The 11,237-nt window shown below is 53.2% G+C and overlaps 1 protein-coding gene across 10 annotated transcripts in view; it reads right to left on the bottom strand.

The window, feature by feature from the left end:
* LOC142073706 (cyclic AMP-dependent transcription factor ATF-7) overlaps positions 1–11,237 on the bottom strand; it is a 66,226-nt gene that overhangs the window by 2,441 nt on the left and 52,548 nt on the right. For 8 of the 10 annotated variants that reach the window (XM_075133792.1, XM_075133796.1, XM_075133793.1 and 5 more), the window contains 6 exons: positions 10,450–10,607; positions 7,782–7,881; positions 5,878–5,991; positions 4,594–4,740; positions 3,045–3,242; positions 1,623–1,731 (listed from right to left, as the gene is read on the bottom strand). In XM_075133792.1, coding sequence (XP_074989893.1) covers positions 1,623–1,731; positions 3,045–3,242; positions 4,594–4,740; positions 5,878–5,991; positions 7,782–7,881; positions 10,450–10,607 — 826 coding nt within the window. Of the gene's footprint in view, positions 1–1,622; positions 1,732–3,040; positions 3,243–4,392; positions 4,467–4,593; positions 4,741–5,877; positions 5,992–7,781; positions 7,882–10,449; positions 10,608–11,237 lie in introns of those variants that run through there. The other 2 variants (XM_075133800.1, XM_075133801.1) reach the window with 2 other exon arrangements.

The following is an 11,237-nucleotide window of genomic DNA, read 5'->3' as shown; positions in this document are numbered from 1 at the left end:
CACGTCGAGAGGGTAAACCCCATGACACCGGGGAGGGGAGGGGGGAAAAATCACAGAAGAGGTTTACAACTTTCCTGGGCACCGGCAAACATATTTTAGGGCTCAGTTTTCTACCAGGTGCTTGAATATTGTACCCCTTTCCCGAACGGGTTTTACCTTCCCTTGTGAAACCTTGGCTTGGCCTTCGCCAGCATATTGAAAGATGCGGCTAGCACAGCAGATTTGAAAACTGCCTTGGCGGTGAGAGGGAAGGTCGAGCAGAGCAATATAATAGTTTGGCATCCCAAAAAGGAGATTTACAAGGTATTACAAATAAAACAACCCAACTGTACATGAGGCAGCTGTAATTCCATCGAGGGAATCTGGCATTTTTGTTTAAGGACCTGCTTAGTCACAAATCTCAATAATAAAAAAGGCAGCCGGGGAGGGGGGGCATGGGGAGGGAGGTGTGAATTTCATTTTTATTATTCAGATGTGTGATGAATTCCTATTATTGGAGTAGACAGACTGTGAGGAATAATAATAGGAACTGTAAACTTTGGAAGTTAACAGGAAAAATCATGTCGCCTCTCTGCATTAGACACAGGGCGAACACCTGTCTGCAAGGGCTGGGGGACAGCGAGGATTTTCACGACCACATTACTCAAGCTCTGAGTCACCGTAATGAGTGAAAATAAACTGGCTGTGCCAGGCCCTGTACAGCTACGTATCTGCCTCGCCGCGCAGGCGAAGAGCGTTTCAGGGACCCCGGAGGTGGGAAGCGGGGGGCCATCAGGAAGGACACTGCCTGCTTTCTTGGCTTTTGTTTTCTCCCCTTTGCTTTTCTTATCTCCATCCACCCCTGCCTCTCGTCCCGTTAATCTCGGCAACGCTAGGGGACTCCAGCATCCTCCCAAAGTCTTTGTACAAATACCACAGCGTGGAATTGTTATTGCAGAGATGACATAAGAATCCAGACATAATGTTTAGCTCCCAGGTTGATTATAATGAAATAGGCAGCATTAAAAAAAAAATGAAAGAAAGAAAAGAAGATAAAAAAGAGGCCTCCTTAGTTCCAAACCTGAGCCAATTTGATGTGAATTGCAGAGAATGAGATATAGAGCCCCATGATGTCATTTATAGAGTCTGGCCTTTTCTGACTCTGGCTTCGCTTCCAGAGCAGCAATAGTTTTTAACTTCAAAGAGAATTATCAAGTGCTTGGCACGCTGCCTGGGAGCGGGTGGAGAGACGCTGGCCCGCACTCCAGGGAGAAGCGGAGATCTGGATCTCTGTCAAATATTCCGCACTACAGAGACGCGGAGGGAGATGCGCTACCTCCTTCCCTTGGCGCTTTCACACCGCGGTTGCCCTCACTGCCTGGCTGCAAGATCTTATAAACGGGGTTAAAGTGCCAATTTGCAGTGCAAATTTGCAGGTCCAGCCTGGGAGATCCTCCTCACTGTGGAGGCCGTATCAGCAGAGGACACAGGACCAAGGTCTGTCCTGTCCTGCCAGGTGCAGTCGCTGGAGGGTGATGGAGCAGAGACTAAGACGAAGACTCCTTTCCTTTACGTCTTACGCAGGTTTCATCTGCTTAGACCTACTTAAAGGGTAGTAAGGACCAGGAAGAGTCACCACTCACCGAGATAGCCCTGTGTTTTCTTCTGTAGTGCAGTGACGGGGCAGTCCTTGTGAGCCAGCAGGAGCTGTTTAAGTTGAGCAACTTCGTTCCTCAGTAGCGTAACTTCATTCTGAGATTGAAAAACAAACACGCACGTATGCATCACTCACGCTCTTGACAGCAGCCTCTAGCAACGGCAGGACGTTAATTTATGTGCCCTGCAAACTTACAACGTGTTGTCTAATTTGAGATGCCTCTGGCCCAAGACCACCAAACAAAGTTTCTGGGTTTGGGGAACTTAGTGTGCAAGACGTGGACGGCAGCATTTCCCTCCAGCAGCCCCCACCGCTGGCTGGAAAGCCCCTCGCTACGTTAATCATCTGATCCTGGACATACATTTGCCTGAGCCCTCCTGCTAATGCCAACTGCTTGAGTCAGACACTCCGGCGTGCTGCAGGCTCCGACGGAAAACTAAATAGAGCGAGAAGCTGAGTGTACAACCAGCTCAGCCCACGCCGGGCCGTGGGGAACGTCAGAGCTCCTCCAAGCTCTCGGTACCTCTGTGAGCTTCTTCTGTAAACCAGGTCTACTCCCCTGAAAACTTCGTGCAGCATACCGTTCCTCTATTGAAACGTTTGGAGGAACAGCTGAAAACCAGTCAATTGTATTTCAAAACTGCCCGAGGAAACAGTTTCTATAATTATCTTGGGAAGAGAATAAAAATACCATGATCAGTGCTACTGAAAAAATCCCACCGCATGAGTCACTAGCCACCAGCGAAAGAAAAAGCCCAAAACGGCACGAGTTCATTCTTTGCAGACCCTTCAATCCTCGGCCAATTCTGAGAGCATTAACAAGGGGGCTAATGGCAACGGAAGCAAAGTCTTTTTAGACGTGTTGCACTTCTGTTAGGTACACAGGGGGTGCTGCCAGAGAGCCAGGGAAACCCAATTCTCCAGAAAAATCGGTATGGCTGCGGGCCGCAGCTGCAGAGCCTCCCTGCTCACCCCGGCGCCAGGTCCACCATGCAGGGAAGGGAACTGGGACTGCTTCTGCTGACCCCGTGCCAGCAGAGAGCTCTCCCTCACGTAGGGGAGGTTTCCACTCTGCAAATACAGCTGCTTCCTGGGGCCTCTGCGCTCTGCTCCCGAGGCTGGCGTTGGTCCTTGAGCTCCTGCCTCGATGGGCAGAGCGAGAGCCCTTTCGAGGGGGACAGGGAGAGAAATAAGAGCACTGAAACGCTCTTCCTCCGTGGCCTGCTCGAGGCAGAGGATCAGGATAGAAAGCAGGGAGTGAAATCTAGGCACGGAGGCAGCAATCCTGCTCCAGAGAGCAGCATCCAAATGCACGTTGTCTCTGCAGCACGGGGAAGATGTTCCCTCCGGAGCGACGGTCCTAACGCTGGCAAAGGGCTGTGCTCAGCCTCCACGGTTACATACTTACGCTCAGCTGGATGTTCTGGGTCGTGAGCTCCTCGGCTTTCTTCTCCAAAGAAGAAACCCAGAGCTTGCGTTTCTGACGGCAGCGGGACGCAGCAGCGCGGTTCCGCTCCAGGAACCGCTGCCGACGCTCGTCCGGGTCTTCGTCAACCGTGCGCCTCCGTCGCCCGCCGGTGCTGGGGGTGGGCTGGGCAGGGGAAACCTGGAGATGGGGCACGCGAAAGAGAGATACTGAGAAGAAGCTCTGGTGCAGGCAGGCAGACACACACCGGCGTAACCAGGGTTTGGCAGCGGAGATGCCAGCTCTTGCGGCGGGGGCAAAAAGGGATTTGCTTTTGCAGAGCAGCCAGAACTGTACACGCTGGGGGGGTGGACCAAGGGCAGCCCTGGCTGTGATGGGGGAGCTGGGGACAAAGCCCCTTTCCCAGGCGTTTCTGGCAGCCCTGCCCCAGCTGAGTCTGAAGCACCCTGCAAACTTAAGGTGCGAATCCACATGAACTCTGTGAGATCCTGAACCCCGTGAACGTGTGAATGTCAGGGGAATCAGTTAAATCCCAAACTCCTAAGTCAGCTAACGGCACATAGCTGACAGCAGGAGTTTCCTCCCCTCCATGACGAGGAGCTAACGTGGTAAATGACCACGGGCAACGCAGGGAGAACAGTCTTCCTTTTAATTTCACTTAAGAGACTTTAAAAAGCACTTCACGCTGCAACGACTTAGGAGATTCCCACACGGCCAGCGACCACGTATCAGCTGACGGAGGGTAACTTCCAGCCGCAGGGTTGGGAGTGCTCGATCCCGCTCTGACGCACGTAACCACACGTGGTCAAAGCGCCGTCTCCATTTGGGTTCAGTAACTCCATCTGGGTTCAGTAACTCACTCGCGGAGCACAAATTACAGTTTTTGAGTGGGTGATTTGCTTTAAAAATTAATTTGGGTTAAATTTTCCCTGAATGCCTTCAGCTAAACAAGCTCTCAGAGGCAACTGGTACAAAAAGATTTTGTAACGCCACCACATTTCCCAGTTTTATTTCGGGAGAACAAAGGAAAAGTCAGCGAGGGCAAACAGTCCTGCAGACACAGCCTTGCCGGCGCTTCTGCGAGGGCTCTGTAATTACACTGCCACAATCGGGGAGTGCAGTTACACTTCGGTACTCGCTGTCAGGCAGCATATGGATATTAAACTTTTGGAAGCCTATCTAACTGACGGAGCAGGTGGCGATCCTGATGGAAGGCTGGCATTTGGTTAGCTGGCAGGAGCCAGTGGAGTTGATTGCCTAAGAGGGGAGCGTTTAACCCCAGTAATTGAGCAGGGAGAAGAGAGCGAAATATTCTTTCGAAACTCCAGACCTTGTCAAGCAAATTAACACGTTGCTGAAGTTTTCTGCCTGGCGGTGTTTGAGAGCATTAGTGCTGAAGCGGCACTGAAAAAACAAGGGTTTTAACCCATTCTGCAAACCAGGAAGCTGCAAGATTTTCCTCCTCTTTCCCCGAGTCCCAGAAACCCGCAGCACCTCCAGCCCAGCCTCGTGGGCTACGCAAGCAGCAGACCTGTGGCTGAGCTGGGGAAGGGGCGTCAGGGTGCTGGACAAGGATCTGACTCTGCTCTGGACGTGCGGTCACCATCGTGCTGGCTGAACCCACCACCAGGTTGCTGCCATTCAGTGAGGAAGATGCCGTCAAACTGGCCTTCAGCCTCTGTTAAAGGAGAAAAAAGGACGTCAGTGGACCTGTTCTCCGTGCTGTTAAAGCTTTAAGCAGCTCCTCTATCATCCAAGGAGCCAGGCCGCTGGGGAACAGGCTCTTCAGGGACTGCGGCTGATTCAAATCCAACCGAAAGCCATCACCATCTGGTCTACCCAAAGACAGAGAGCGGCTTCCAACTTGGGCCCAAGCGGACAGGTGTCCGCATCCCAAAATTGCTACTGCAACTGGCACCGATCCGCTCCCCAGCTGGCAGGCTCCGCAGAAAGACCACGGACTGAACAGGCTGCAGAGCCCAACTGTCCTCAAGCACCCACAAGAAGGGTCCTTCTGGGATGGAGAAGGACCTACGCGTGATCAAGACCATGTCTTGCAAGTTCCTTCTCCGGACAGCCAGCCACAGGCCAGCGGGGCAGGATGGCTCTTTCATACCTCAGAGTTTAAGCTCTCTCATCCCACTTGTAGCTCTGATCTGCCCAGGAATCCTCCAGACACCTGAACAGGGTGCAACGGGAGCAGTGACAACGCACCCGCAACGGTGAGCGGCGCAGCTATAAGAGGTGGGTTTGCAAACGTCTCCAATCCGTCTCAGCCAAAAAACCAGGGGGTTTCGCTGCTCTTTGTTCGCAAACTTAGGTTTGCTCCCCCGCCTCTGCGTGCACCTAGTTTGAGCCATGAAGAGCCAGGAGAGGAAAATTCTTTCATAAACTTTTAGTTAAAGAGGTCTACGTGAAAACCATTACCGGGATCCTTGGATTACAGCACAACATCTCTTCTCTTGGCTCTGCCTTCCTCAAGCCCACCTCCAACCCATCTGTTATCTTGGAACTAGATGCACCAGCTTTACAAAACAGCCGCGTTTAGGATGGGGCTGAGGTTTGTCTTGACAATAGCGTGCCTGCTCTGCCTGCCAGAGCCGCAGCGCTGATTAGTCTAATATTCCTGGTGGCATTTGCAACACCTGCTCTCGGTGCGGGGAGGCGCAGCGCAGGATTTCGGAGCAGCAGTGGCTCTTCGCGAAGGCTGCAGGGAAAAAGCCTCCAGACGGAGTCTCTTCTGGAGGAGCTAGTGAAGACTTAGGGACAATGCTGTGGACGTGACACCCTCCCCGGCATGTATTTGGACACTTACCATTTTGGCTTCAGAGTGCACTGGAAGTCCTGACGGTGAAATGGACCCGCTGCTGTTGATGGGCGGCCCAGGAATACCGGGAATGTTCGGCACCATGGACATCGGCCGAGCCAGCTATCGGGGAGGAAGCAACGCATGGGTTTTGGAAGCTGAGGTGCTTTCGCAAGCGCGCTCCGCGAAGCGGCTCTGTAATAATTCCCCGACCAAGCACATTTATAAATCTTTGACAAACGTTCAGCGTTTAACTACTGCCATCAATTATGCCTGCCGTCACTGAAGGCCAGCAGCCACTCCTTTGGTGGCCACGGTGGCTGCTTCGGAATCACCCAGCCATACCAGCCTTGCTGAGGACAGGGAGGAGGGCAGCCCCGAAGCCTCCCTCCTTCCCTTCCCTCCCAGAGGGCTTTTCCCCACCAGTACAGGAGAGCGGATGGAGCGGGAGGGTAGGAGATCCTCTCCGGTTCTCAATTGCAAAGCTGCCACAACACCAAGGGTAAGTCACAGCATCCCCTCCTAAACACGGAGAGCTTTCTCCCTCACCAAAAAGGGGAAAAAACAGAATTTGCGCTTGCTTTTAGAAGCCACTCAGGTACGCTGTTGCAAAGCACTACAAACGCAAGTCGTGTTTCAAACAATCAGGAAGGTACAAAGCTGTTTCCGTGCCCACAAGCGACGCGGAGCTGCCTGCGGTCTGCCTACTTTGACGTCAACATCGCTGTTACCTGAGGCAGAAGGTTTTGGCCGTTACTCACTCAAAACCCCGTGCTGGTTTTGGCTGGCGTAGAGTTAATTTTCTTCGTAGTAGCTAGCACGGGGCTGTGGTTTGGATTTGTGCTGAAAACAGTGTCGATAACACCGGGATGTTTTCGTTACTGCTGAGCAGTGCCTACACACAGTCAAAGCCTTTTCTGCTCCTCACCCCACCCCACCAGCGAGGAGGCTGGGGGGGCACCAGAAGTCAGGAGGGGACACGGCTGGGACAGCTGACCCCAACTGACCACGGGGATATTCCATACCATACGACATCACGCTCAGCATATAAAGCTGGGGGAAGAAGAAGGAAGGGGGGGACGTTCAGAGCGATGGCGTTTGTCACCGTTACGCGTGATGGAGCCCTGCTTGCCTGGAGATGGCTGAACACCTGCCTGCCGAATTCCTCGTTTTGCTTTGCTTGCATGTGTGGCTTTTGCTTTACCTATTAAACTGTCTTTATCTCAACCCACGCGTTTTCTCACTTTTAGTCTTCCGATTCTCTCCCCCATCCCTCCGGGGAGGAGCGAGCGAGCGGCTGGGTGGGGCTGAGTCGCCGGCTGGGGTTAAACCACGACAAACCCAGAAGATGTGCCCAGCAGGACAGACAGGATTCACACGGGCTGCTTGGTCGGGAGCTGAAGCGCTGCGAAGACGTACAAGCCACCCACCGGGCAAATCTGCTCGTGAGTTCTGCACCACGGAAAATTCTCCGTATGCAAAAAGCACAACCCGCAAGGCTGATATTCAAAGAGCTCTTTAGCACACTGGCGAGGTTAGGGTGGCTTTCCTGGCCTGCAAAGACCAACATGTTCTCTGCAAGCTCGAATGGTTTCAATTGAGGCACGCTGTTCCAAATGGAAGCAGCTAATCAGGGATCCTACAGTTCCCAGCCCTGGATCAATGGCATGAGCCATCTGTCCAGGCAAGGCTTTGTTTTTTTCCAGACTTATTGCCCTCTAGTGTGATCGACATGTTATTACTACCTTGCCAGAGCTGGGCCCCCTCCTCCTCCTCCTCTTCCAGTCGTATCTTGCACAGAGGGGGAGATATATTTTAATTTTTACAAAATGGAAGCGTCTGCATATATTTGGCAGGGGAAAAACAGTGTCCCCTCCTCTGCCGCGCAGAGCTGTGTTGGAAGTTTCTCTCACCGATATAACAGAAGGCATCTGTACGGGAGGGCCTGGGAGGACGGGCATGGTCTGTCCGTTTGCAAGCTGCACGACAAGTGGAAGGGAACCTGTGGGAGACCTGCAGAAACAATTCAAGCTCTCATGGATTATTTCAAGTTTATGCTGTCCCAGCTGCCCCATGAGCTCAAGGGCAGAAGCACGAATCAATTCTCGTTTTCCCATTTCTGAATGGCACGTTCTGAATGGGTGGGTGCAACGCCCAGCTGAGCACGTGTTAAGGTAACTCGGCCTCCCGCACACTCACTGCACGGCCGCCGGCACGTGCCAACGTCACGCCGAGGCGACCCGGGCTGCCGCTCCTCGCTCGGGGCTGGCAGCGACGCTGACGGCCAGCGTTACGATGTGCCCTGGTTAACTCCTGGGCGTACGCCGGCTGGCCAAAACACCATGACTGCCAAAGCCCCGAGACACGATGCCCACCTGAATGGACAGAAAAGCACATCCAGGGGCTGCTGCGACTTCTTGGGGAGATTAAAAGTGCCCTCCTGGGCTGAGCCTGGCACCAGGCAGATGGGGGACCTGGGCAGCGGCTCCTGCCTACCAGTAACTTCTTGGCCTGTGAGCCACATCTGCTGAGCTCCCACGAGAGGGTTTGCAAGGATTTAGCTTTCCATTAACAAGCGCTTCTGACTCTGACTCCAGAGAAAATCTCCTAAATATGGAGTCGATGCAGGGCTGGTTTGTGTCTGCCCAGACAATGGCTCTGGGAGACGGGAACGGCCCCGCTGACTGCAGGCTGGGGGAGGAGGCGATCGCGCCAGAGCCTAATTGTGACAAATTAAAAATACCAAGAACTTTTTTCCACTGCAGATCGTTTTGCAGCGAAAGGCGGCGTTTCTGCATGTGGTGACAAACAGGCACAGGCACCCCTGCCTCCATTTTGGAGGGTCACAAACCTCACCGTGCTCCAGCTCTGACCCTCCGGACTCAGCCTTCCTAGGAGAGCAGAGGAAAAGCCGGAGCTGATCTGCTCAGGGAGAGGAAGGAAACCGTCCCTGCCAGCAAGGGCTGATCTCCTGCTCCTCCTCAGCTCGTGACAGCGCAGCCGGGAGCCGAGTGGAGGCAGAGACGAGCCGGGAAGAGAAGAGCAGAGCTGCTCTGACTTTGGGGGAGGGAGAAAAAAAATTTGCTGCTGCCTCCTCTGCCGAGCCCAGGGAAGGGGACGGACGAGGCTGGGATCCTCGGAGGAAGCCGCGCTGGCATAGAATAACGGCAGGGTGGGGAGAAGCAGGGGATGTGGGTCAGAGGGGGGAGTTCATCGTGCCAATAACTCAGGCTGGAATTTTTAAGGCTGCCTTGGGAACGCAAATGCTCGACTCTCATTCATTTCTATTGGGCATCCCAAATCCTCCAGGCTGCTTTGAAAATCCCAGCCTAACAAGCCGAGTTACAGGGAGGTCACAGCCTCCCCTCCATCTCTGTCACGCTGACAACCCCACCACGTCCGCTACGGCCCTAACACAGGGACCCTCGTTAAAGCTGCAGCCCGACCTCTCCGTAGAGCGCGTTCAACTCTCAAGCCCTAGGAGGGATCTACCCCCGGGGGCTGCAAAGGGCACATAAAATCCTATTAAAGACTAGCTTACTCCAGTTCTGATTTTTTCATGCCTCCAAGCGCGAGGGGACTCGGTTCCAAACAGCCCCGCGAGTCTCTGCCTGTGCAGGGTTACAGAAGGAATATAATGCCCTTTCAAAACCCCAGGACAATCACTTAACCCCTTAATGCCGCAAGACAGGATTTAAAACTTTCCGTCAGGAAGTCTGGATTGATGGTGCCAGAGGGTCAAAGCAAAAACACACACAAAAATATGAACTGACAGCCGAAAAGAATGGCCTGGTTAATGTAAGGAGCCAGCCAACAAGGGTAATTAGAAAGAGGCCAGGACCACAGCAAAAAAGAAGCATCCTGACACCAAAGAATAGAAGTGGGGCTACATACACGTCTCCTGAGGGCTCATTGTAATGTGTTTCCTGCATCCTTCAGGCTCCTTCCTTTTATGTGCAGGGCCAGAGCTACCTAACGGTGTGGCAGGCTCATAACCGCCGCAGCGAGTGCTCTGGAGCCTCCGATCCAGATTGTTAAAGGAGCAAAAAGGAGCAGGTCGTTAGATCTGCTGAAACAAACAGCTCCCGAGGCAGAAGCTGACCATGCAGGAGGCCAGCAGGTTGCAGAAGAGGTTACACTTCAGAGGCAACAGCTGTCTGAGAAAATCCCAAAGCCATTAAAGATCCAGACAATTTCCTACCGTCGGTTTAGCTGAGCTCTCTCCACCGCATCAGGCTGCAAAAGCAACTTGGGAGTCCCCAGTCAGGCCACGCTCCCGTCGTAGACAGTGAGTGTCATGTCAACGTGTTTGGGGATTGGGTTTAATTTCTCCCCGCGGTGAGTTTTGCCTCGTTTCGTTACACTACGACAATTAGTTCCTGCTTTCTGCACTTACACCCCATTCTGCTTTTGTAGACAGTGCTGCAACGAGGCCCTTATGCCCAAGCAGCCGCAGCCGGAATCGCGGCACCTCAGTTGTTCTGACAATCAAGGAACTTATTTAGGTACCTAATTACTGCCCAGGAAGCCTGACGGTACGGGAGAAAAACCTCAGCGCACGCGTCCCTCCTCCGTACTTACCCAAGCTGTCTGTTGGAAGGGGGAGCCTGGGTAATGACAGAGGTTGGGGAAGGCAGCGTAGGGTGGAGCGGGTCGTAACCCAAGTGTAGTGGCAGCGAGCCTGGACGCACGATGGTTGGAGTAGGCGTGGAAATGATTACAGGCTTGGAGGTGATCTCCTGAAGAGGATCAACAGACAAAAGGAGACACGCAGTTACTTATTAGCTTCATAATCACCTGGCTGTCTCTTCCTTCTGAGGGCTTAAAAGCAATTTAGTGAAAATTAAGGCACCTTCGCCACAGAAACTGAGGCACGGAGGGGAGCGACTTACCCAAAGCCACACTGATCTGATGTCAGTGCAGGGAACGGGACACAGAAATTCAGACTCCTGCTGCCTGCAGCAGCCACTGGGAAATAATCCCCCTCTCCGAATCACCGCTCCAGCCCCAGCTAGCGTCTCTGGAGCGGGAAGTTATTCAGACGGAGACTGTGTCACCTGGACTAATCTGCTCTGAATCACCAGCCAGCCCCGCCAGGACACAGGGAGCCGGTCTCGGAGAAGATGGGTTACTTGTTTGGCACTTTCGCCCTGCCAGAAAAGCATTGCTGAGGCGAACAGCAAGGCTTTCTGCATTCGCCGTATCCACGTGGAGACTTAAGGGCAGCAAATGTGTATTTTAGCGAACCAGCTTTTCTCTTTCTTTCTAAAACGAGGGGAACCTCACAAGCCCAAATCAAGCCTTGGCACCCAAGCGGAGAAAAAGCTTGTTTTCATCCAGAGAAGGAGAGACCAACACCTCCACAGGGC

Source organism: Calonectris borealis, chromosome 30, assembly GCF_964195595.1.
Source record: "Calonectris borealis chromosome 30, bCalBor7.hap1.2, whole genome shotgun sequence".
NCBI lineage: Eukaryota > Metazoa > Chordata > Aves > Procellariiformes > Procellariidae > Calonectris > Calonectris borealis.
The sequence above is the reverse complement of the archived record's forward strand: the minus strand, read 5'-3'. Positions and strand labels throughout refer to the sequence as shown.